Source organism: Neofelis nebulosa, chromosome 1, assembly GCF_028018385.1.
Source record: "Neofelis nebulosa isolate mNeoNeb1 chromosome 1, mNeoNeb1.pri, whole genome shotgun sequence".
NCBI lineage: Eukaryota > Metazoa > Chordata > Mammalia > Carnivora > Felidae > Neofelis > Neofelis nebulosa.
Window position 1 is genome coordinate 177,434,720 of NC_080782.1, and position 25,859 is coordinate 177,460,578.

Genomic DNA, 25,859 nt, shown 5'->3' on the forward strand with positions numbered 1-25,859 from the left:
AATGGTAGACAAGGCTAATGTATGGGAGGAGGCCCTGAGAACTGGGCTAAGCACTGTGGATGGTTTGCTGACTGTGAATATGATGTGTAAGCCAAACTGACAGAGCGAAAGCAGATTTGATACACGTGTTCCTGCCCTAGGCATCACACTTTGGTTCACGTGGCCTTAAGTTCACAAGAACTCTGAATCAGCAGTTTATTTAACTTGGATTTTAATTTTGAAAAAATAGAAAACAGAATGCAACTCAATGTCACCGCATCTCAGCGCAAAATTTTAATATATGCCCTCCGAGCAAGTAAACATCTATGGATTCCTGTTTACACACTTGTTGCCAATTCTCAGAATACCCTTGGATAATTTTCTTGCACTTACAATAAAAAACCCAAATTGTCCTTACATACTGCTATTTTTCTCCCTAGTTATTACAGATCTCGGTTCATATGGCCTCACCTTTGTGACTAGGCAAGTTAATTAAGCTCACTGTGCTTCATTTTACTCAGTATAAAATGGGCATTATTATTCCTACCTCATAGAGATCCTATAAAGATCAAGTACATAAAGATCTTAGCATAGTTCCTTGCTAAAATGTGCCTTGAAATACTCGTGAGTGCCACCAGCAGGCCTGCTCTTGCAGGGATGGATCCTTGTAGGGTTTTGGCTTTACCAGGTGGTAAAGGGCCGTGACTTTGGCCATTCAGCTTAATATGGCTGCTGTTTAGCTTTTCAACCATTTCTCACCACCCGATAGCTCACTTACTAGTCCCCAGCCACACGGAAGTACCCAAAGATCGTTCCTGGCAGAGATGTTTGCCTTTGATAGTTCTCTGCCTGGAACTCTCTGTACCCAGGTCTGCACGTGGCTGTCTGCCTCCTGTCATGAGATTGCAGCTTGAGTATCACCTGGGGACCCTCTCCTGGACCGCTAGGCTGCAGGAGAGTCTCCTCCTAGTCACTATCCCATTTCCCATTCTAATTCACTTTCTGATGCCATCTTGTTACTTTCACTTATGTGTTGTCTGTCTCTCCCCTACTAGGATGTAAGTTGTGTGGGAGCAGAAGTATTGGTGGCTTGCTCTGGCACCCAGAACCGTGTCTGGCACACAATGGATTGCTCATTACGTATCTTTTGAAAGAACGGGTGACTACGACTTTCTAAGTCATTTTTCCCCTTTTTTTAAAAAAACCCCACGGATGCTTTTTCCTATTGAAAAGCAGATGGCTTCATCCAAGGTAAATATTCTAACGCTTGCCTTGAATCAGTCTGTCTGTCTTCCTGCTTCTGTCTGAACATGAGCGCTCACGGGGTACATTTCCATTTTCTTGCTCTACTTTATGTTTCGAGGTAGGCAAGTGGACGAACTCCTTAAGCAAGCTGTAAAGGCAGGCGTCTAATCCCTCCTGGCTTCACCGTGTGCCGCATTGATGAGCCAACAAAATACATTTTGCTCTCTGTTTACATAAACGAGTAAATGTGTCTACGGAATGGAAATGCATCTGTACTAAATGAAGGGTGAATGTCTGTTTGAATAGACAAACACGTGGGTGCATCTTGGTGGCTCTCGAGCTGGAAACAACCCTCCATGTCTTGTTAATATTTTACAAATTGGTGTTTTAAAAATCAATGCCATCTTTCATGTTGGTGAGTATATTTTGACTATACCTCAGTCTATCCAAGGAGCAAATTAAAATAAATATTGTTGGGGCACCTGGGTGGTTCAGTCATTTTAAGCATCCAACTTCAGCTCAGGTCATAATCTCAGTCTGTGGGTTTGACAGTCCGTGGGTTCAAGCCCCCGCATAGGGCTCTGTGTTAACAGCTCAGAGCCTGGAGCCTGCTTCAGATTCTCTGTCTCCCTCTCTCTGACCCTCCTCCATTCATGCTCTGTCTCTCTCTGCCTCAAAAATAAATGAGCATTAAAAAATAAAATAAAATAAAATAAATATTTTTACCTGATAAAAGTTTCTGTGGTTTTATTTTTTTCCCCGAAACCATTAGATGTTTTTCCTTTCCATGAAATTGGATTCAATTTATTTTCAAATACAATTTGTTACATTCTGATTTTGTAGGTGGAATTATCCTAAAATTCCTTAATTCTCTGTAGAAATCACTTTTCTCGTTAGAAACCAAAATAGCAATAATGTGAGCTAAATTATAATATTGCTAACAGTTAAACATTGTAGTGTTGATAACTTTATTTATATGGTTTCCTTTATTTAAAAGAGCATTCTTGAAAGAAGTGAGGTATTCGTAGTAATCGTATTTAACTGTAGTAAAGAATGAATACTTTCCAACTGGTGTTTTTGACAACCGTGATCAGTACCTAGAGCAGGTTTAGCACAGAGTAGGAGTTTAATAAATATTTGTTAAGTGAATCTTTAGCATGTTACACAATATTTAGCATTCCTGATAGCACGGAAACTTGTAGAAATGTAAAAATCAATGCAACTTGCTGAATTTGGAAATGGTTAGTCTTTTCACATATCATCTTACTTTTCTCACCTCAGTGATAAAGTAAGTATTGACATCAGTTCTCAAGCCACTAAATTTTATCTTAGAGAAGAAACCAATACAAAAGAAGAGAGATATAGCATCTTCCATACACATTTGGAAAGCTCTTCAAAGTTCTCGAGTTCTAAAAGTTCATGATTTCAAATGCCAAGCATACTGAGGTGAGTGGTGCTGATTTCGTCGATGGTTCCTTTTCTTTCTTTTAGTATTGCAGTTTCTAAAAAGGTCTCAAGCAAAAAGAAATTCAAAAACTCTGAAATTTAGACTGTGACAATAATTAAGAAAATGCAGAAAGGGCACCGGTAGATTTTTAAAAACTATTTTAATACAAGATTAATAGCAATTTTCTATCCAAATCAGAAATGAAAAATCTTAACCCAAGTAATATTCATTTGACAGTCACATAAAATTTTAGGTTTGATTGGTGCACACATTTGTCCTGCATATATATTATGCATATGCACACAGAGACCTCACTGTTACGCACCTTCAGGTGTCTTCTCATGAAAGTACCTCATTACAAGACGATGTCAAAGATTCCAGAAACTATTCAACTCTGAATGAGGTTCAAATGGCCCCAGGCTAGGCTGAGTCCCGTGCCATAGCAAACCGTGATGTAGCAAGGCTCCAGAATGCATACAAATCAATACTCTACTTGTATAACTTGGCCTGAAACTAAACACTGGCTAATATCTCCGCCAAGGAGAAACACGTTGCAAATGTATAGGTTATGGTCTCCTTTACTCTTCTCTTGGCAAAGCTAAACTGCGCCCCACCCCCACCCACTTTTAAGTTGAAAGTCAGGTCTATTTGTGACTGTAGGTAATTAAAAATGAGTTTGTATTTCTGCAAGTTTTGGGTGAGTCAAAACTCACATTTGCTAACACTTCCACCTTTAATGAAACCACCTGAAAATTAGCCTTGCAAAGAGAAGCAATAAAAGAATCACAACTCAGGAATTTGCTAAGTTTTTATTCCTCCTTGGGGACTTTAGTTGGTGTTCAGTGTGTAGCCAAAACATGTATGTAATGGCTAAAGAATAAAGTAGGCTAATGTCTGCAGCAGGGAATATAAATTAAATATCAGGGCTCTGTGTCCAACAATATTTTCAATGTGTTTGATTTATAGAATGTTGCTTTTATAATGACTACTTAATAGTGTTTTTCAGTGTAGACGAAAATACTACTTTGTTAATATTGCCCCTTACAAGTAAAGCGGGTAATACCAGCTACTTATCTGGGTAAACCACCATAAGGGAATCCGATTGCCAGTGCTGACGTTCTATGATGGCTCTAATCAAAGTACTGACATGATCTCCACGAAAGTGACAGAAGGCTGTCACGGCTGTCCTTCAATACAGAACCCTAGGCAGAGCTCTACTTGGTGAATTTGCAATTCATTCTTCTCTGCTAAAGACTTTAGCCTCTGTTTAGCTTTTGTTATAACATATACAAAGTATAATATACACCAATTACAGACGTGTATTTCTGTTAGAAAAATACATATTATAACTAAAGAACATGTAAATAGAGGCACTTCAATAAGCTAAGTGTTCGCGGTTATGAGCATCACCCAACAATTTCTAGTGTCTGATTTCAGTGAGCCCATCCCTCCCTACTCATAACAGAGGTTGTGATGTGATTACAGAATTTAGGAGACATCAAAGTAAATGAGGGCAGATCGGGAGAAATCACGGAGCATTATTTCATCCCCTATCACTATAGTGAGATGAGAGAAATTAATTTGGTGGAGGAGGTGGGGAGGGCGAGGAGGAATGTCAAAATACTGAAATGGGATAACCAGATTAAACCAGTTCCCTTAGGACAGAAAAAGCCTCATGTTAAATTAGTCTGAAAAAATCATACAACATAGTCGGATGATGATAAAAACTAGGAAGTACAATTTGAAGAATATTTCGACCACATCCATGCAAGTGACTGATGTTGTGGCATCATTAACTGATAGTCATTTCAGCTCTCTGCCTGGCTCTTATGGATCACTATATCTCACCAATATGGATACTATCGATATGAAGGTGTTGAAACAATTGGAGCAGGCGTTTATATATTATCTGTGTGTTTCATGTGTACAGAACATGGGTTCACATTCATTACTATAATGTGTATTCATACACATGCACAAAACCTTTCGGGGGTGAAAGCACAAAGCAAACAAGGCATTCTGATCTATTTCGTAGAAGACGATGCAGAAATATTTAAAAAAGGAAAGACCTGGAGTTTAAAGCCATAAAAACAAGTTATTACCCATATATTCTGGAAAATCAAGATTGATTTAATTTGTATTGCACCTTAATTATTGGAGAAAGACAATACTGATTTCTGAACATACGATGGAATGAGCAACTTGAATAGAGCATCCTTCAAAGAGATGTTTTCTGTGTAATTGGTGATAGGAAGCTGCAGTCTGGCAGTGAAATGGATGGTTTTCTAGACGTGCGCAATGCTGAATTAGATTAGGTGTTAATTTCATAAAGATTTAAATGAAAAGATGCCACAAAGTCTCTCAGAATCCTACTTTTCATATTTCATTAGGCATAAAATAGCAATAGATGCTTCTAAATACTTTTGAGTTTTGCAAAAGTGCTCAAATATACTTAATACTATTGTGCCGCATGTGTTCTACTTAAATGTGATGACTAAATCAATAACTAATTATAATTTTGATGAGAGCGAAGATCGAAAGATACCATTTACGTGCCATTTCTGTCAATGGGTTAAATAAAATGTGACTGGCAGACGATGGTGTCTTGAAGCATTACTTTTCCCAACCCCAGATCATCATAAAAACCAAGAAACACGTGGATAGCCAACCGTATTAACAAAGCCCCAGTTTGGTTTATTTCGCTTCTCTCTAACATGGGGAGCATAGGGCCTGGCTTTGGTACACTTGGTGGGTCAGTTAGGCTTGTGGCTCTACAGTGGCCTCTTGAGTTAGGTCGTGTGTCCAAGTGCCAAGCGGAATCCTAGGCTGAAGGCGTACATGAAAGCGATGGTTTTGTGTGTATACCACATTCCATATGGATACGGTTCCCATCACCAGTACAGTCCTGCACACCCATGGCTCTCCCCATGAGCTTGGTACCGTCTGCAGCACCCAGGACAAAGCACGCTCATGCAAAAAGGATGTGCCCTGGCAAACTTTTAATAAACGGACAGTTAGAGACGTAAAAAGTTCTCTTTCTTGATTCTTGGTGCTCACAGACCGCTGAGGAATCCCTTCTCTGAGCAGCACAGAACAAGAAGAGCTGGTTGACAAAACATTTTCGTTACAAAGGTGTGTCAACCCTGAGCTTGGAATTAAGAAGTTAAAATCTGTGATTTATATATAGAGAGATATAAAAATAGATGATCATACTAAGACTAAAAAAGTGAAAGAAATCTCCATGTCAATACTATATATATATTTTTTTGTCTTGACTTTTTTTGTTGTTGTGAGTTATTTTGTAAGAGAATGCCCTTGTGATGCAGAAACCAATTGCCACAAAGCAAATAGTTAAAAAACGAAAACTCACTCACAATTGGATCTAATCGCTTGTAAGTTCATGAAAAGAACTCTTACTTTGGGAGCGTAATGAGCCCAGGGGCAGAAACATCGAATTAATGTCAAACCTGTGGCTAAAGCAAAGCTCTTGTTTCATTGAAGATTATTTTCAATTGAGACCCTTGGGGAGGATGAATTGGTGGGAGCCTCCACTAGTCACTGGAGATGAAGAGAAAAATCTGTGCCAATTGGATACAGCAGACAGACATCAAGAGAATTAAGGAAAATGGTGCCATCACTGAAATTGAAATCGGGCAAGGTGGGAGAGAGGTGCTGGGTCGTGGCAATTTTGCTCTCGTATTAAAGATGGAATTCTAAATTTAGTATCAGTACCCCCAAATCAGTTTGGTATTCTGTGGACAGAGTGCAAGACGGTACCTCCAAGACAACACTGTATTTTCACCACATTAAAAAAAATTCAAACTTTGTCTCCCAAAGCATTTTGCAAACCTGATTTATCACAGAAAAGCTTACACTGGGAGTCGGCTGGCAATGCCGACCTCACAATGGTAACGCTCTTTTATTTTTCTCTCTTGTTTGCTCCTTTGTTGAAAATGCAGTTGTCTTGGGGTTTGGCCTGATTTTATGAGGAAAATTATTTTCTTCCTGACTTTTTTTTTTTAAACGGGAAAAAAAAAAAACTCACAACGTGAGATTCCTTTACTTCTGCAGCATAAAAGCAAATGAAGGTAAGAAAATCTCCTGGTACGAAAGATTTGAGTAAGAATTCTCTAGAATAAACAAGGTCCCCACAGATAGCTGAAGGAAAGAGGAAGCAGTCCAGTCTGGCACCCGGTACTCTTTGGGCAAACAGAAAGGGAGGCAGAGTGCAGTCCTGCTCTCTTCTCATCGAAAACGGTTAAGTTGTGTGGCATGGTCCATTGTCCAAGAGTGTAAGAAAAGAAGGGAGTTGGCCATTCAAATAGCTAAAATGCAGTTTCATTTGACCAAAAACCCAGGATTATCTGCACAGTCTTTGCAGTGCCAGGACCATGCAGACGAGAGACCCTGAGAGCAGGGAGTGGCCGAGCTGGGCTGCGGAAGAGTCTACTTCTCTCCGGTCGGGGTCCACGGCGGGGGCCTCGGTGGTGACAAACTCAAATTCCGTGGGACACACGTCGTCCATGCACCCGCTGCCACTCCCAGAGCCACTGGATTCATCGCCTGGCGTGGGCAGATTGAAAAAGACAGTTAGACCACAGCTTGGAAGGCGTAGGGGCACACACTAGATGTGGGCCAGGTTGTGGAAGGGCCTCCCTGCCCCCAACTGCCGCAAGGGGTTTGTTTGTAGCGGGCAGGTTGGTGGTGGGCAGGGAGACCACATGCAAATAGATGTCTGAGACACAGGGTTGACTGATATCCAGTTACCCAACTTAAGAAACGTGTGAAACCTGAACCGGACAAGAGGCCATGCCTACCCATGTTAGCTTTCGAAAGGTACTTCTTCTTCCGGCTGATGCTGGTATGTCAACCCAACTTTTCTGGGTCAGGGTTGAGGTCTATGGCTAGCTGCTTGTACGTGCGGGGCCCATAACCCAAGGATGGTGTTTATATTTTCCAGTGTTTGAAAATGAAGGATGATACTTTGGGACACATAAATAGGGTGTGTGGGAACGCTAAATCTCAGTGTCCACGTATGAGGTTATGTTGGAACATAGCCGCCCCCATTCGCTTATGCGTTCATTGTCTAATTCTACATTCATGTATGGCCCTCAAAGCTGAACGTATTTCACAACTGGCTCTTTCCAGAAAAGGTTTGCCATTCCCTGCTGGGAACTAACACCCAAGTGCCCACTGAGTATGTCATCTTAGCGTGACATCTTCCCCACTTGCCCAACATGCCTTCTTGGCCTGCTGTATTCCCACTTCTCACGGGTTGGTTCCTTCTTGTTTCACAACCCTGTGTCTCCGAACTGGGTCCCAGTTCAGTCTCCATTAATCACTAGCTGTGTGAAAGTACTTATCACCATGTGCAATTGTATCACTAACTTGCTTGTTTTCTTGTGCCTTCCATGAGAATGTACACTTGTTGAGGGTAGAGACTGTGTGTGGTGTATACGGTTCACTTCTGGATCCCCGTTGCCTTTAATGGTCCCTAGAAGGCAGCAGATGCACAAGAAATACTTGTCGAATAATTAAAGGTGCCTTGGGAAGTATCTTCAGCTTCTGTGTTTCTTCAGCTCAACAGAGACAGACAGTAACATGTGCCTCTCAGAGTTTGTGTGAAGGCACCCTGATAAAATGTGGGATGGCACCAAACCCAGTGCTTGCAAAGATGCCTGATAGAAAAAAAGTATGGTTCCTACAGCAAGAAGGACCTAGGTGTTAACCTGCCATTTTTTTATTGAAGTGAACTAGGGCAAGCCAATTAGCTTCACTGAGACTCTCCTTTCTCACCTGTAAAAAGGAGAATATTCATTCATTATCTATTTCACAGAATCATTAGGGGGTATACGTGAGATAATGCTCCTGGAAGGACTCAGGAAACTCTAAACCTGGTCATGACATTTGCTCTTTCCCCAACTTGCTCAAAGATTCATTCAATAGAGCTAAATTCCTCCCCGTTGGCCTGAAACAAGGGTGGACGGGTTGAGCTGCTCCTGAAATGCTGGCACCATCATGACTGTTAGATGCTACATTAAGTAAAATCAGAGTAATGCAGGGACCCTTCTAATGTCCCCCTGAATAAACATGGCACAACTCACCACAAGGTTTTTTTTTTTTTTTTTTTTAATGGGACATCTAAATACCAGGTAAGATCACTTGATTACACTATACCAGGTTCTCAATATTTTCTAGGATTTATCTTTTGGCCTTTATGAGGGGGAAAATGCCCATTAATTAAATTCAGAGATATCAGAACTGCTAAGGGAATTGCTCTTAACACTGGTATTATGAACAAGAAGTAGTATAACCTTTACAAAGATATTATTAAAGTGATTTAGAATATTAAAAACGTGGTAAGCAAATAATGACAGGAGATTCCAGCTGAGAGAAATAATGGCCCCATCTCTTTCTGAAAAGGAATCAGAAACGCAGGAATTTAAGGGGCGATTTTTTAAAATGTCAAAAGCAGGAAGGGCGATGGCTATAAGATGTGATAATGGCTTATATGACAGACGCTCTCCTAAAATAGGGGGCCAAATATGGGGCTTGGGTTAGAGCTAAATGATGCTCTGAACTGTTGCTAATTTTTAGTTTCTTTCAAGGGAAAGTGGGGCACGATGTCTTCTCAGGCACACTCCCTAAGCTTTGCAGATTGACATGGGCATAACCTCTTTAGGTCAGAGAGGAGAGAGAAGCAAGGGCAGCCTCAAATAATTCTTACGTTCTCTTGAATTATTTATTCCTATAGTCATTCTCCAGACAATAAAGGATTTCATGAGATAGAGAAGACGACGGATGCATTCAGAGGAGCGAAGCTAAGGAAGGAGCAAGGGAGAAGCAGCAAAGGCTCAAAACCTTGTGGAAGGTTCTCTTCTGAAGAAGAAGAGGTTTAGAGAAATAATAGGAGGACTCTCAGGGGGTTTACAGCAAGAAAGTCTCGTGGGTTGGCCATTAGCCTGCATTTAGAAAATTAATTTTTGGGTTACTTAAAATGGAATAAAGCACTACAAATTTTCTGCAGGGGACAACTCAGTAGGATGATGGCTAACACTTAGATGACTTCGTATCTTCCATCCGTAACTTGTTTCTTTCTATCTCATTAATTCAAGCACACAAGCATCATCTTTTGCTTCGGTGACCAAATTACAGAGTCACTGGTGACTCCACAGCTTATGTCCCAGAAATCTTTTCCTAAGAACTCTCTGTAAGGACACATATCTTTAAAAAAAAAGCCCAAAACAATAAAACACACCCCCCCCAAATTTTTATAGTTATGCTTCTTAAAATCATTTACACAAACTCCAAATTTCACTTCATGTTCACTTATTAGTCTTTCCAATCGCTTCTGACATTTTGTGATAGCTAATAAACTAGTCATGTGTAATACTGCACTAACGTTTCATTATTTCTCTCAATATTCCAGATACAAATGTCCATGGTTCATGTATGGGAGTGACCGGACAGAGAGAGAGCTAATGCAGTTGAATCCACGGCACATGAGATGTTATCTCAGTTCCTTTACAGATGGCTGCAAATGAACTTCCTGATGACCCGACCTGACACTCAAGATATAATTTTAAGACCCCAGTCAGTCAGTGGTGAAACAGGGATTCCAGCCCAGCCTCGTCTGAGCAATCTTCAGGACATTCTTCTTTTGGTGGTTGGGGGAGTGGGCAGGAGTTTGGGGTAGAGATGTAAATGATGATGAGGGAAGGAGAAGATGAAAACATTACTTTGTTGCTTTATCGTTAATAGATCAACTGGCAGATGAGACTTACTTTTAGCTTAGGTAGCACTGAATGTAATCCAGCGCAACTAATCCTTAAGACCGGTTATGATTTGGGGCGCCTAGTGGCTCAGTCAGTTTAGTGTCCGACTTCAGCTCAGGTCATGATCTCATGGTTTGTGGGTTTGATCCCCGTGTCAGGCTCTGTGCTGACCGCTCAGAGACTGGAGCCTGCTTCAGATTCCGTGTCTTCCTCTCTCTGTACCCCTCCCCAACTCATGCTTTGTCTCCCTCTTTCAAAAATAAAATAAACATTTAAAAAATTAAAAAAAAGACCAGTTATGATGTTAGGATTTTAGTAGTCTCCTAAGCCCTGTGGATCAGAGCTCTCTGTCCCAAGGACCATAAACAGCTCTGCAGATCGGGCAAGAATGACATAAGATTACAGGTGTACATTGCTTTTGAAGGGCAACTGTGGCATAATCTACCCCCTATCTTCACTATGGAAGTTACTGGCACCGGTAAAGACTTCCTTACTCGTGTCCTGGAAGTTGACATCGTTGCCATTGTATGCGTTCTTTAATTTGTTGGTCATCACGCGTAGAGCCATGATCTGCTGCCTGATGAAAGTGTCAGGCCGTGTGATGTCCACGTCTACCTCAGGGTTGTTAATCTGGTTGGTCAGCCCATCATTCATGATCTCAGGCAAGTATCTGCAGGGTCAACAGAAAGAGAACAGATTAGTGTGAGGCAAGAGGGGCTTCGGTACCAGGTTGTGCTGTGCTGTCTCTGACAGTGGGCCGGAGCTTTGGCAACAACTGGCTCTGCTCCTGCAAAAGAAAAAAAAAACAAAAAAACAAAAAAACCAAAAAACCCAAAAAGTGAAAACAAGGAGTAACTTTTCTCAGAGGGAGATAGGGCTATAAAAAAATGGTTTCAGAGTGGTTTTTAAAATGATACTGAATATGCAGGGAGGCTTGCCTATAAAGGAACGTTCAGTTGCGGACTTAGACAAGTTGTTTCTTAAAATTAACTACTTTCTTCCCTCCATCCCAAATGGTAGATACTGAAGTCAAGGGCTTGCTAGCTTCCTCAGCTCTCTGGTTAATTTTGCTAAGAACCGAACTTGTAAATGATACACGCTCTTTAGTTCTCTTGTACGAGGATGCTCTTTCTCAACTGAAGAGGCCTAACCTCAGACTCTAATCAGAAGATACTTCTGGATATAAAAACCCATCTTTGGAAAGTTCGAGGAGTAACCAGTGAGCGCTAGAATGTTTGAAGCGTCCATCAGGGTTTTTATTTTGTAATAAAATCTTGGCTCTAATGTTCGATATTGGGTGAAAGAGAAGGGTAAAATCTAATGGTTCTTTAATTCTCTCACTGGTAATAAAAGGGCATATTCCTTTAACTTGTACTAAAAATTTTAAACTGTCAATTCCTTGATGTCGACTGCCCACGCTGCCTCTGTGCATTTAGACCAGTGGAGACTAAAGGTCTCAGAAAAGTGCTTGGAGCCCTCTCTGACTCCTCACTCTCATGACCTGCCCGTTCGCAGCCCCCCTTCTCCTCTTCTCCTAGTGTTCCCTGCACCTGCTACTTCTGTCTCATTTCCTGTGTCCCTCCTTGAGTGCAGACGGTACCAGAGCCTCAGACCGACTTCCCCGCCCGCCTCTTCCTTTGTGGTGCATCTTGCACACATGGTCTGACTAATTTTCACAAGCTACTGCTTTCGTGTCACTGTTCTGCTTGAAAACTTTTGGTGACAGTAGCTGATGCCTACCGAGCACTTACTGTCAGGCACTGTGTTAAGCCCTTCGCGTGTATTTTTTTTTTTTTTAGTGTTTTATATTTATTTTTGAGACAGAGAGAGACAGAGCATGCATAGGGGAGGAGCAGAGAGACAGGGAGACACAGAATCCGAAGCAGGCTCCACACGCCAAGCTGCCGGCACAGAGCCTGATGTGGGGCTCGAACTTGTCAACTGCGAGATCGTGACCTGAGCAGAAGTCGGATGCTCAACCGACTTGAGTCACCCAGGTGCCCCCCTTCATGTGTATTTTTAAATTCAGCCCCCGAGCAAATCTAAGAGGTAGGTGCTATTTTATCCCCATGTTGCAAAAGAGAAAACAGGCCTAGTGAGGATGAGTAGTTGTGCAAAGTCACAGAGTTAATGGATGGCAAAACCGCGAGTTAAGCCCATTAGGTCTAGTTTCAGAGTCCACGTGTCCCAACAGCGCACCATACTGCCTGGGTGATCACAAATGACAATTCACATTTTATAGCTCAGCAAAGCCCATTTCCATCCCGTCTCTACTCATGCTGCAACAATCCCTTCAACAATCCTTGCCTTACAGGATCTATACCTGTATACATCTTATATCTGCCCGTCCCACAGGGTTTCCTTGCCTGCGAGGCACTTTCCAATTTAAGTCCCAAATATCCTTAAAGACCCAGGTCAATCTTCACTTCCTCTTTAAGATATTTTTCAGCTTTTAGAGACTTGCTCATCCTTCCGGAGGGCTGCCAGGTTCGTCTGGGCATTTGGTGCACTGCACAAAGTCACCTGCTCAGGGAGGGAGTTGGGCTGAAATCCAGCCTGAATTCCATGCCCACAAAGCTATGCACCTGCAGGGCACCATTCACCAAAGGGACACGCTTTTCTTTTGAGGAATTGTTTTATTTTCAAACATTTCAATGCATACCAAAGCACAGACAACAGTGTAATGAACCCTCAGGTACCCATATGAATGCCTTTTTCTAATTCTTACAAAGGTGCTATATTTGTCTTTGTCCTGGTAAGAAACAGATGGCACACTCAAAGAGGTAATAAAGAGAGTTTGAAGAAGAGACGACTTATAAAGGTGGGAACAGGGAAACCAGCCCTGGCTGACAAAGGACCCCAAGGCTGCTAGCAGCAGGAGAGCCCCTGGGAAGGAACTGCCACCAGAATGAGCAAGAACTGAAGTCACAGATGGCCACCAAATGATGCAGCAACTGCCAAACCAAGGCCACTCAGGGAGGGAGCTGGGGAATGACACCCTGACCTCTCTAGTCCCTCCTTCTGACCACGTGCTGCCTCCCATCAGAAGAAGCCCACTGGAAGCCAGGGGGCAAGGGCACCCAGGTGATGTGGTTTGTAGAGATTCTCATTCAGGGCACCGACCAAGATGGAGAGAGGAGGAGTAGATCTCAGGGGAATCAGGACATCTAGGACAGGGGCGCGTTGGCTGGGGCCGCCCTGCTTCACTACAGTCATCATCATTCCTGCACTGCCTCTACTGTGGTGCCCTGTAAGCTGGGAAGATGTCCATTCCTCTGTTTTGTCCTTCCTACTTACTTATCCCTGTACAGTATACATTCTCTTAAAATTCTTCCCCTTCCTGCAGGTGATTTTCCAAGTTCTGGAAACCAAAGGCTCTCTATCCATCAGCCTCCAAAAGAAGAAATAGAAACACACAGAGAGATTTTCATATTTAAGCCATTTTTCAGCTATTGAAATCTCATGCATGATGTATTTGTGTATGAATTGGTTTATCCATTTTAAATCAGAAGTCCTCTGAATGAGCTCCACATCTTCATCCATATTTTGAACAAAATCGACTTCACAATGTTCACCACGTAATGAATAATAAAACACACAGTGCACATTGCAAATTCTTTTCCACAAAGCTTCACAGTATTTACTGCCCTAAAAAACGCCCTAATTGAAAATTTTAAAATTTGGGGACCATTTCTCTTTATTTTTGCAGCAGAGCATAACTTCTGTGTTGTCTCTCACTATATCTGGCGTATTAATAAATTCTTGTTAGATTCCGCACTTGACTCCTAAAATATAACATTGGATTGACTGTTGCTGACATCAATTATATATCCGGAGCTCCATGAGCTCTACTTAATTCCAAAGCCCACTGGAATGAATGCTAGAAAGTGCAGGCTAGCCTTTGCTGACACAGGAGTTGAGAGTGGCCGAAAGGTGACCGCCCGTTCTGGGGCTGCCCCTCGACATTTTGGACGATGGTTCCTGCAGCAGTACCTGTGCTGAGTCAGGGGAAGGCTTTGTTGCTTTCAGATGCTGTGTGCGCGCGCGGCCAGCCGAGACTCATTTATCAGCAGCCGCCTGGGATAGCTTACATGGGAATGCGACCCCCTGGGAGTCTGAGCGTCCAGGAACAATGAGACGCTGCCAAATAAACCCAGCCTCTAACTGTGCCTACCGATGCTCAGCCACTTACAATAAAAACAAGTAACAATGCCCCTGTGTCCTCAAGAACCTTTTCTCCTTTCAGTGTATTCAAAGGGTAACTTCAGATACAATGTGGAAACTTACACAGAAGGCACAGTTGAAAAAGAAAACGGCCATTTTGTCACTCCAGAGTTACCTCCTAAGGCCAAACGTATGGCTGTCCAGAGTGCAACTTGAGGGATCCAGAGAAGCCCGGAACTCAGGCTTGATCGCTTTGTGAAACACCCATAGCCCGAAGAAATGGATGCATCTTTGAATCCATACTATTCTTCCCTTTATTAGATTTGGCACCAGCTTCTTCGTGTATGACAGCATTCTATTTTTGCATCAGGACAGTTTGGGGAGACATGGAAAGGAAACAGGATCTTGGTACAGATAACCCGGGCTCCAAGGCCGGGTGCACATTTACCCGGCGCGAGGAGAACCGGGAAATGAGGACAGATTGGAAGGTGTAACAGGGCGTCATTGTTTGTCATGTCACGCTTCTTGCTGGGTGTGGCAAGCAGGTGGCATCCGTGAACAATCAAGCATGGAGTCCCCACTCTGGGTTACCTTCTATTTTGCAAGAGCATGTAGAGGAACTCGATCTTCAGTAGTTTTGCAGAATTCGTTTTTTTTTTTTTTTTCACATCTGTTAGGGTCCGAATGTTTGTGTTCCCCTCAAATTCACATAAAAACCTAATGCCCAAAGTAATGGTTTCAGGAGGCGAGGTCTTCAGCAGGGGATTCGGTCACGAGGGCAGAGCTCATGAAGGAGGCCCCAGGGAGCTAGCTCAACCCTTCCTCTAAGTGAGGACACAACTGAAAATCTGCAACCCACAGGAGGACTCTCACCCGACCATGCTGGTGCCCCAATGATCTTGGACCCCAGCCTCCAGAAGTGTGGGAAATAAATCTCTGTTGTTTATAAGCTACCCAGATGTGTCATTTTGTTACAGCAGCTCGAATAGGCTAAGACCACATCTCATTTCATATTGTGGATACAGACCCCCTTGATTACATCCACACGTGAGAGCCGATTAGGGTGAAAGAGTCCCGTAGGAATTTGGCCGGGTGGGGGGCACTTATACATTCAACCTTGTGGGTGGCTTCAGGCTCTGTGCTGGGACTTTCCTGGCAGAGGTGACACTCTCTGTCACCCTCTGTTGCCTGACACTACAGAAGGTTCCCACTGGCCAGCCACAGTGCCTGTCATTGTCACCATTCAAAATCACTCCTTTCAGTTGATATATGAATGGGCTTGCCAGGAGGACAGACATGTTAACCTACCTGTATTTGTATTTCTTATCACCTCATTAATGCCGATGGTTGTTCTGGCATAAGGAGCTGCACAGTGGGGGAAAGGGACACACAGTTCTCACCACTTAATGGGATTTGAAAGCCAGTAAAAGTCTGAGAAGGGAGACACCTGCAAGGAAGGTTAGCCTGGTGGTACCCTGTGGGGTCAGCAGGAGCCAAGTGGAAGCCAGGGCAGGAATGGGGAGACTGGGGTTCCCAGGTGCCGGCCTGGGTTTGTTTTTAAGACAGATGCTTCTTTCTCCTGCTCCTGACACAAGGGACACTGGACAGAGAAAGGTAAAAGCGGGGGCACCTGGGTGGCTCAGTCGGTTAAGCGTCTGACTTCAGCTCAGGTCATGATCTCGTGGTTCATGAGTTCGACCTGCACGTCGGGCTCTGTGATGACAGCTGGGAGCTCGGAGCCTGGAGCCTGCTTCGGATTCTGCCCCTCCCCCATGCATACTCTGTCTCTCTCTCAAAAAAAAAAAAAAAAAATAAATAAATAAAGCATTAAAAAAATTAAAAAAGAAGAAAGGTAAAAGCGGATTCAGTCCTGCTCGTTGTCACAAATGAGCTGCATTCAATCCATGTCTCGCCAGCAAGTTCTAATTCTAAGCTACGTATTCATTTATTCCTGTGGGTTTAAGAGTCTTATGAAATAGTAGAATGTTAATACAGGTCCTTGTCTGGAAAAATTTTCTGAAGTTTTTTTTTTTCTTTCTTTCCTGACATCTCCTTATTAGTAAAACTTGATCTGATCTGAAATGAGGCTAATCATACATTTCACTTATCCCACTGTAGTGGGAATAGTAATACATCTTGCTGCAGAAATTTAATGTGTTTGATTGCGAGTTGCAGCCTATGGTATATGCACTCTGATGATTTTTTTCTAAAAATCTAAAAAAATTTTTTGAGTTCAGAAACACATATGGTCACAGGGATCTCAGAGAAGGGATTGTGAACCTGTGGTACCCATAACTTCTTTCAGAGGCTTTCTTCAAATCTAAGTTTTAAGCTTCACATCTGTTTGGAATGGCTATTATTTTAAAACAAAACAAAACAAAACAGAAAATGACAAGTGCTGGTGAGGATACAGAGTGGAGCATAAGCTTTTGATTGTCCAGGCCTCCATTTCAAAGACACGCATCTTGAGTCAACATATGGGCCACTAGCCACTAGCAAAACAACCAGGTAAGGGACTAGACTGCTCTCACCCATGAAGTTTCCCTTTCAGGAAGCCCTCGGAAACCTGGAGAACTCACTGCTTGAGTGACCCATATCTCCCTTCCCATGCCCTAATTCCCACACATAGGTTTTACATTAGTAAATTAGCCAATCAACAGTGGACCTGAGAAACTCCAGGCACCCCACACTTAGACCCAAATGAAGGTAAAGCCCAAGGTCATCCCCGCTCCCCTTGACCTTGCTGTGTGGCCCTTGAGCGTGCCATGCCCTCTCCAGGTCGTAATACATCTTGTTCCTCAAAGTACCCTGATGGTGTCTTGCTGAAGTGCATCCTGTGATCATAATAAGAACCACGAGAGTTGACCCAGCCATAAATAGGGGCGCTGGTTGCGGAAATGTCTACGGAGCCTGCTGTGAGCGATGTGTGACGAGGCCAGCAGAGCTGGCATTCCTGACTGAAGTTGCTACCATCCATAGGCTTGGGAACATGGAGAAATTGGAATTCTTGTGTTTGGTATAGGGTGTGCAAAATGGTTCAGCGCTTTGGAAAACAGTATGGCGGTTCTTTGAAAAATCAGACTTCCCATATGATCTAGAAATTCCACCTCTGGAATTTTCAATCTGAAAGAATCGAAAGCAAGTACTGGAACAGAGATCGCTACGCCTCTGTTCATAGCAGCATTATTTACAATAGCCAAAAGATGGATGCAACCCATGAGTGCATCAACGAATGCATGGGTACCCAGGTGTGGTCTATATGTACAGTCCACTCCACCTGAACAAGGAAGGAAATCCTGACATGCGCCACAGCATGCGTGTACCTTGAAGACACGCTAAGTGAAATGATCCAGACACAAAAAGACAAATCTTGTGCAATTCCACTTCTATGTGGTAATTAGAGTAGTCAAATTCAGAGAGGCAGAAAACAGAATGGTGGCTGCCAGGAGGTGGGAGAGGGAAGAGTGGGGAACGAGTCTTTAATGGATTCAGGGTTTCAGTGTAGGAAGAGGAAAAAGTCCTGTGGATGGTTGGTGGTGATGGGGTACAATAATGTGAATGTACTTAATGCCACTGAACTGTTACGTTTAAAGGTGGTAAAAATGCTGCATTTTACATTATGTATATTTTACCACAATTTAAAAAAAAAATCTCAGTTTTAAGTGTAACTTTTCTGAAGTTCTTGATATAGTTTCCTTTCCCCCTTTCCTTTTTTGTTTTTTTGGTTTTTTTTGACTGGAAAGTGAAATTACTCAAAGCATACTGTGACTTTATGACTAAAGTGGGTTCAGACATTCTTGAAGGCTGCTAAGCTAGAGTTGTCTATGACATTAGGTATTTCAGTGGGACGTGACCCTGAAATATGGTCAAAGGTGCAGAGACTGACCTAGGACCTGAGATCCTCTGGGACCCAGCAGTGTGATCATGGGCAAGTGACTTAGTTACTTTATATGATTATATATTTTATATTTACATGAACAATACTTACCTTATTTGTTCCATAAGCTGACATATTGAGCAAAAGTATATGAAAATGCTTAAAAATCTAACATACTACACAATTCTAATGCATTCTTATGAAAATTAAATTGTTAACAGGGCTTTTCCCATGCCAGGCTTGTTTCATAGGAATGTCTGATGGCAGGAGAATTTGGACTTTTAGGTTTATTTATTTATTTTGGTAATCTCTACATCCAATGTGGAGCTGGAACCCATGACTCCAAGAGCAAGAGTCACATGCTTTTCTGACTGAGTCAACCAGGGACCATCAGAATTGGGACTTTTAAAGCCTAGACTCCTGTACAGAAGAATGATTCACTGTGGCTTTCCTCTAGCTGGAGAACGCATGACACGCAACTGGGGACCCTTGAAGGACACAGAGCTCACTGATTGCAGCAGCGTGTAGAAGCTACATTCTTGGACTTGGCCTCTTTGCTCATTGGCAAGATTCCCTCTTATCCATTCTTCCTTCGTAGAACCAGAGGCAGCGGACTCCAGCGCGCACAGGACAAAAGGCCCTCGCGCCAGGTGTCAGGGCTGCTGAGCGGCTGACAGCAACATGCTCCTTTCCCGGTATTTGTAGTTGCATTTTGTACCACTTGCGGGAGCTGCATGCAGCGTCCCCCTCCCCCAGGAGAGTCAGACTTCAAGGGGTCTTTCCTCCCAGGTGTGCACAGAAGGGAAGTGCGTGCCCGGGAATGCTGGGTGTGACAGTCTCCAGTTCTCTCCCCAGACAGACTTCCCACCTTCCTGACGTGGTTGCCTGGCTGGGTATACATCAGATACTCACAGTTCTTTAAAATGCAGCTAGAGTGCTTTGGGACATATTCTGCAATCAGACTAAAACAATATTGTCCTGCCAGATCTGCCGGGTCACTGTCTTTGACACATTTCTCATCACCATGCATCATTTCATCCGGCTTGCATCTGCTCAAATGTACCCAGTCATGACTTGCTATTTTCTTGGCTTAGTCAACCCACTCGGTGGCTGGTGAGAGTGACTGATCTGTTTTCTAGATTTTTCTAGGTTTCCTATTTCTTACAATTTACTGTATTTACCTCCCGGCCCGAGGAAAGATTTCCTTGGGGACCCAGTTATTTTTGCGAGGACCGGGGGCCTTAAAAACCAGCACAGGCTCCCCGCGAATGCTCTGTTTTCAACCGATCCAATCAATCCTCGTCCTCAGCCAGGATTTTGTTTGCCTCCTTCCGGAAGGCACTTTCAGGAACGCTAGACACTGAGGGCTAGACACCGGCTTACAAGGAGGGGCAGCAGGAAGCTGCGGGGTAGTTTTAAGAGGGGGCGGGGGGCGGGAGGAATCCGGAAATGACTGCAGAAACCCTGGCAATTCTGAAACAACACGTGTCCCATCATGAACTCCATGTGCTGTTGAGACTGGCCTCTCTCACATTTTGTTACCTTCTTCTGGCTCCTCCCACCATCTCCCATGCTAATCTTTCCTTCTTAACTCCTATGGCCTTAGAAAAACGATCCTTAAGGAAGATGCAGATGATGTAATCTGACATAGCTATGGTCTCAAAAAAGTAAGAATTTGCCTCTATAGGAGCCCAAAGTAAGAGCCTATAGGAACACCACTAGGGTTTTATTTTTTCTGTGGCTGCTACGTGGAAAGTTCCAGCCTGCATATGCTAACCATATACAAGTTTTATCGCCTGCTGAGCCCATTCTTTCCTGTCTCCATCTTGTCGTTCTCCTCCAGCTCCTGTGCCCCTAGCTCGGCCCCGCCACCCGGTTGCCCACAGTGCCCTTCTCAGGGGTGACAGATGGCCGCACATGTCCTCCCAGGGTCTCTGGGAACTTTAGGAGGCCTAGATTTGTAACCCGCACAACGACACTTTACTGTTTTCCCCCGTGGACCTCTAGATTATTATCGATTTTCCTCCCTTACTTACTAACTTCCTTTCAATTCCTATTTGTCTGAGTTGAGTCAGTGTGGCTGCATCGTCTCTCATTTCTCTCTAAGAATTTGCTTAGGTAAGTGAGAAATGGAAGAAGTTACATTTGCACACTTGCTTTCCCATCGGTCACTGAAGATGCCTCCTAGGCTGCTTTTCTTGAGTGGCAGACACTGCTGAGAATTCTGAGGAAAATTCTTTGCTAGCCGTTCTAGCAAAGGAGGATGTGAATGTGAGGACTAACTGCTGTAGGTGGGATGCTTGTGTCCCCTCAACTCCCAAAGTGATGGTATTAGGAGGTGGGGCCTTTGGGAGGTGATTAGGTTTAGGTGCAGGTGAAGCTAGTAGAACCTCCATGATGGGATTAGTGCCCTTAGAGGAAGAAGAAAAGATCAGAACCCTCTTTCTGCCATGGGAGGGCAGAGAGAGAAAGCAGCTCTCTACATGCCGTGAAGAGAGCTCTCACTACAACCCAACTCTGCTGGCACCCTGGTCTGGACCTATTAGCTTCCAGACTACGAGAAATAAGTTTCTGCGTCAGCCACCCAGACCATGATGTGTCTGTTTTAGCAGCATGAATGAAGGCATTAATCGAGTCAAGTACTGGCCAGGGAATCAAAGTACCCATCCTTAGCCCACAGGGCATGTCATCGGAGACCAGGGCTTTGTGTGGACAATACCCTGCATTGTGAAGGCTGTGTAGCATTTCCAACTTAAAATTCTCTCCGATGCGCAGGTTAAGCCTAAGCTATTCATTGTCGAGATGACTTCAACCTGGCCTGTGCTCCTGTTACCTTCAGCGACTGACGTTACAACTGAGCCACGTGACCTCCTTGGCCCGGTTGCTGTTGTTGTTTTTAATATAAGGAAAGCCCCATTAAAGGAAACATCAGGGCTATGTGTGGAGGCAAAGAGAAACCAACAAATCGTAACATGCTCCCGGAGGTGTGTGCGTGAACTGAAAAAAGGAGTATCTTACATGTTAATAGGGGCTTAAAGTAGGGCTGCCAGATAAAACTACAGGATTGCCAGTTAAATCTGAATTTCAGATAAGCAGTGAATCCTTTTTTAGTATAATCCTTTTTAGTATTCCATTTGGTGTCTGGTGTTCTGTGCCAAATTTGGCAACTCTGTCTTAAAGCCTCACTGCTCAAAGTGCAGTCCCTGAATCAGCAACACGGCATCCCCGGGAAGCTTGTCAGAAATGCAGAATCTCAGGTCCCAGCCCAGACTCACTGAGTCAGAATCTGCGTTTTTCCCACGTGCCCCAAGAATTTTACCGGCACAGTAACATTTGAGAAGAACTGCTTTAGAATTTACAACCTGGTCTTTAAATTGTGCCGAAACATTGGCAAGGGAAAGGGAAGCAGGGAACCAGTCTTTCTGACAGAATGGAGATTTAAGTGCTGACAGGACATTGGCACACCGGCATTTTCCTCCCCTTGAAGGGCACAGTCTCTTCCCTCTAGCTCACCTCCTGTTTCCAGACCTGCTTAGCTACTGAAGCAGAGTGAGATCTGACAGCAATGACTCAGGGTGGGAGCAGGAAGATGAAGGAGGGCGTTCTTATTCTAGAGGAGCCACTGCCCCCAGACCCTTGGCCATTATCTGAATACAGCAGATTCACCCAGTGGCTGCCATAGCAGCCACATCTATCTGTATCTTGCTCTTTCTATTTAAAGTCAGCATCAATGTCGGGGCACCTGGGTGGCTCATTTGGTTAAGCCCCTGACTCCTGGTTTCTGCTCAGGTCATGATCTTGCAGTTTGGTGGGTTTGAGCCTCATGTTGGGCTCTGTGATGGTGGCATGGAGACTGCTTGGGATTCTCTCTCTCTCGCTCTCTCTCTCCCTCTCCCTCTCTCTGTCCCTCCTCCAACTGCACTATCTCTGTCTCTCTCAAAATAAATAAAACTTAATAAAAAATAAAGTCATCATCAATGTCAACAGGTGCCATTCATTTAGTAACGGCTATTCGGGAAAATATGACACACTGGAGGAAATGGACATATCCATGGTAGTTGTCATTTTGATTTCAGAAATGTTAACATGGGAAATAGTTATGCTCCTGAATCAAGGAAGTATGGGAGAGAGCTGTGGAGTGGTGTTCAAAAACAGCCAGGAGAAATATGGGTGTTGGAAGACAAGTTGGGTCAAATACTTAGGATGAGAGGGCTAAGGAAATGGTATGCAAGGAAGCATGTGGCTATAGGAGTCAGATGGACAAAACATAAAGGGTGGCTCAGTTAGTTGAGCATCCAACTTTGGCTCAGGTCATGATCTCATGGTTCGTGAGTTCAAGCCCCACATCGTGCTCTCTGCTGTCAGCACAGAGCCCACTTTGGATCCTCTGTCTCCTTCTCTCCCTGCCTCTCCCCCACTTGCACTCTGTCTCTCAAAAATAAATAAAAACCATTAAAAATTTTCAGAAAAACATAAAGAGAGGAAGAAATGTCTGGGTTGCCAGTGGCCTCATGAAGCAGGCTTGAGTTAGGAGCTCAAGACCATTACCAGCTCTATCGAGGCTAATAGGCACCTCTGTTCCATAATCCATTAACACTTGTTGATAGGTTTTTTTTTTTTAACCAAGTTCTTTGATAGGAATAACCCTTTCTTTCTTTCTTTCTTTCTTTCTTTCTTTCTTTCTTTCTATCCTACAAAACTGTTAAGAAGCCCTATCACCTGAAAATCCATACTTCAAATGTAGGGAAAAATAGTTATTATCTGCATTACAAGTGGATTTTTCAACTTACAAGATAGTTCAGTGGAATTAAAAAAAATCTCTCATATGTTCTACATCAATTAATATTTGGGTGAGAATGAGAGCAAAGCTTCAATTAAATGGAATTCAACAAGTCTTTATGGGTTATCTACTTACTGTGGTATTAAATATAAAGTTATTAAGATTTCATTGCAGTGGAAGAATTTTTAAAAAGGAACTAAAAGAAACTATGAAATTTTAATTTTTCAATGAGAAGATAATTTGAGTCACAAATATCTGACAGCCTCATTTTTTTAAAATAGTATACTGGGTTAGGTTCTGGAATATCCTTGCAAATGATTTTATTGCATTAATTTTCACAATTTCCCTTACCTGCATACATCCCCTAGTGGGATCCCATTGACCTAAGGATAAAATTCAAATCTGGTCCCTAAGTACTGCTTGGGGTGGTTCTCTACCTGTGTGGTCCTTTCCCAAACCTACAGTGCAACAGTATGGTCCTTGACATTCCAAAATCCACGGTCCTGTCTCCAGCCACTGTGCTTTTCATTGGTTGACAGACATCACTGATGTCATATAACACTTAATTCACAGAGCCTTGCACAGCGCCTGGGCAGAGGGAGTGCTCAATAACATTGCTGATGGACTGAGGAAATGAATGAATGAATGAATGTAGATCCACTAAATCTTTCATAGATCTAAGGATCTGTTTCATTTGTTCTCTTAACCTGGGAGGGGGGAGAACAATATTTAGCAGCCATTTGTTTTATTTTTTTTTTTAATTTTTTTTAACCTTTATTTATTTTTGAGACAGAGACAGAGCATGAACGGGGGAGGGTCAGAGAGAGGGAGACACAGAATCCGAAACAGGCTCCAGGCCCCGAGCTGTCAGCACAGAGCCCGACACGGGGCTCGAACTCACGGACCGCGAGATCATGACCCGAGCCGAAGTCGGCCGCTTAACTGACTGAGCCACCCAGGCGCCCCTAGCAGCCATTTGTTTTACAGGCAGGATATTGACGTGAAAAGAATACTGGGTTCGGATTTGGGAGATTTCCAGCTTTTACCCTTGCTAGTTGGGCAACCTTAGCCTAATCATTTACCCTTCTGCATTCTTGATCTGCACGAGAAATTCAGCTGAACCCGCTCTCCCCTGGCTCTAACTTTAATGGTCATCATTGTCCCCATTCATTTTCTTGATGGAGTGTATATAGTCCCCTCCCCAATTCCCACCTGTAACAGTTCTTTATATTTCTTTTTGTGGATGCACTAATAGCCAGCAACCTGTGTAACCATGGGAATGTAGTTCAAAACACAGCCTTCATTTTGGCCAAGGCTGAAAGGTAAACACAGATGGGTAACAGAGCAGTTCAGAAAATCAACCACTTTATTCATTAGGCCATCTGGTCATCCTTTACAGTGTCTTTCTGTACAATCATTAGGAAAAGACACCTTAGAAACTGTTCAACTTCACAGCTGAATTTTTCGGGCCAAAGGTTTCCTTCCTACAAGGCTGGACACTGGTAAATTACTAAAGCATTTTCGAGGGGCATGTTGTTGATACTGTAGACAGATACCTGTCTACCCTCATGATCTAAGATTTGGATATTGATATTCTGGAGCAACTTGAAATGATTACGGCTCTTTCCATAGCTGTCTTGTTTTTGCCTTGCGAAGCTCTCCCTAGTATGGCTAATAATATCATTACCAATAGATGCTTAAAAAATTCCACCCAGCAGTGTGAGAAATAACACCTAATGAGCATCTCACTTGCACCCCTGCTTACCTTCTGCAGCTGCTTCTGAACTTAATATCCCTGTACCTTCCTGTTTCCTTTTGATCACAGCTGCTTCATATGCTTGAAAACACCCACGAAGGCGCAGAACAGACCCCCCTCTTAACTTCTCCACCTGCTGGTCAATCCCCAAAGATTCCTTGAGTCCAATTTACCAGCTGCTCTGCCCACCTGCAGCCCCGCTGAGGCATGTTCCGGCAGCCTCCTCTCCTGGTGTCCTGCCCTACTTGCCAACTCCCAGCCGGTTCCCCTGTCCAACTCCTCCACCCTATGAAAACTCGGGCCAACCCTATTTCTGGCCTGAATTAAGAAATTCAGAAATTCTGTATCAAGTGGCATTAGCACTGGCCAGCCGAGCGGCAGGATGGGAACAGAGCCATCTCTCATCAGGAGGTCCCAGTGGGACTTTCCGAGGCAGGGAACCTCTGAGGACACTTTCCTGGTTGTCTCTTGGTCATTTTCTTTTTCCCTTTCCCTTCCAAAGAGCACATCAAAAACTGTTTTTCTCCAAGGGTGAGAGACATTACAGTCGGACTTCCTGTTTAGCTTGTGATGGAAAAAACAGAAAGCCGTGCAAATTTAGCTGCAGATAAAAATAGCTCTGCTGTCTTAAAGTCATTAAGCGAACATAAAAGGCTCTTTGTGGTTTCGGGATATCTGGAACGTGGCATCTGTCACCATTCCTCTGTCCTCGTCCAGAGGCGAGGCATTCAGAACGAGGATTCCACGCTTAATGGCACCTTGAGAGTAAGGGCTCCCAGGTGCCTGTCAAACCTGTCACTCTGAACAGCTGTGGCTAAGTGACGACTTGTCCCTCC

At 43.4% G+C, this 25,859-nt stretch overlaps 1 protein-coding gene across 2 annotated transcripts in view; it reads right to left on the minus strand.

Annotated features, from left to right (window-relative positions):
- Window positions 1-2,814: 2,814 nt before the first annotated feature.
- Window positions 2,815-25,859, minus strand: part of GPC6 (glypican 6) — a 1,126,333-nt gene continuing 1,103,288 nt past the window's right edge. For both annotated transcript variants that reach the window (XM_058681995.1, XM_058681985.1), the window contains 2 exons: window positions 10,941-11,116; window positions 2,815-7,234 (listed from right to left, as the gene is read on the minus strand). In XM_058681995.1, the coding sequence (XP_058537978.1) occupies window positions 7,032-7,234; window positions 10,941-11,116 (379 nt within the window). In that variant the 3' untranslated portion in view covers window positions 2,815-7,031. The remainder of the gene's footprint in view (window positions 7,235-10,940; window positions 11,117-25,859) is intronic.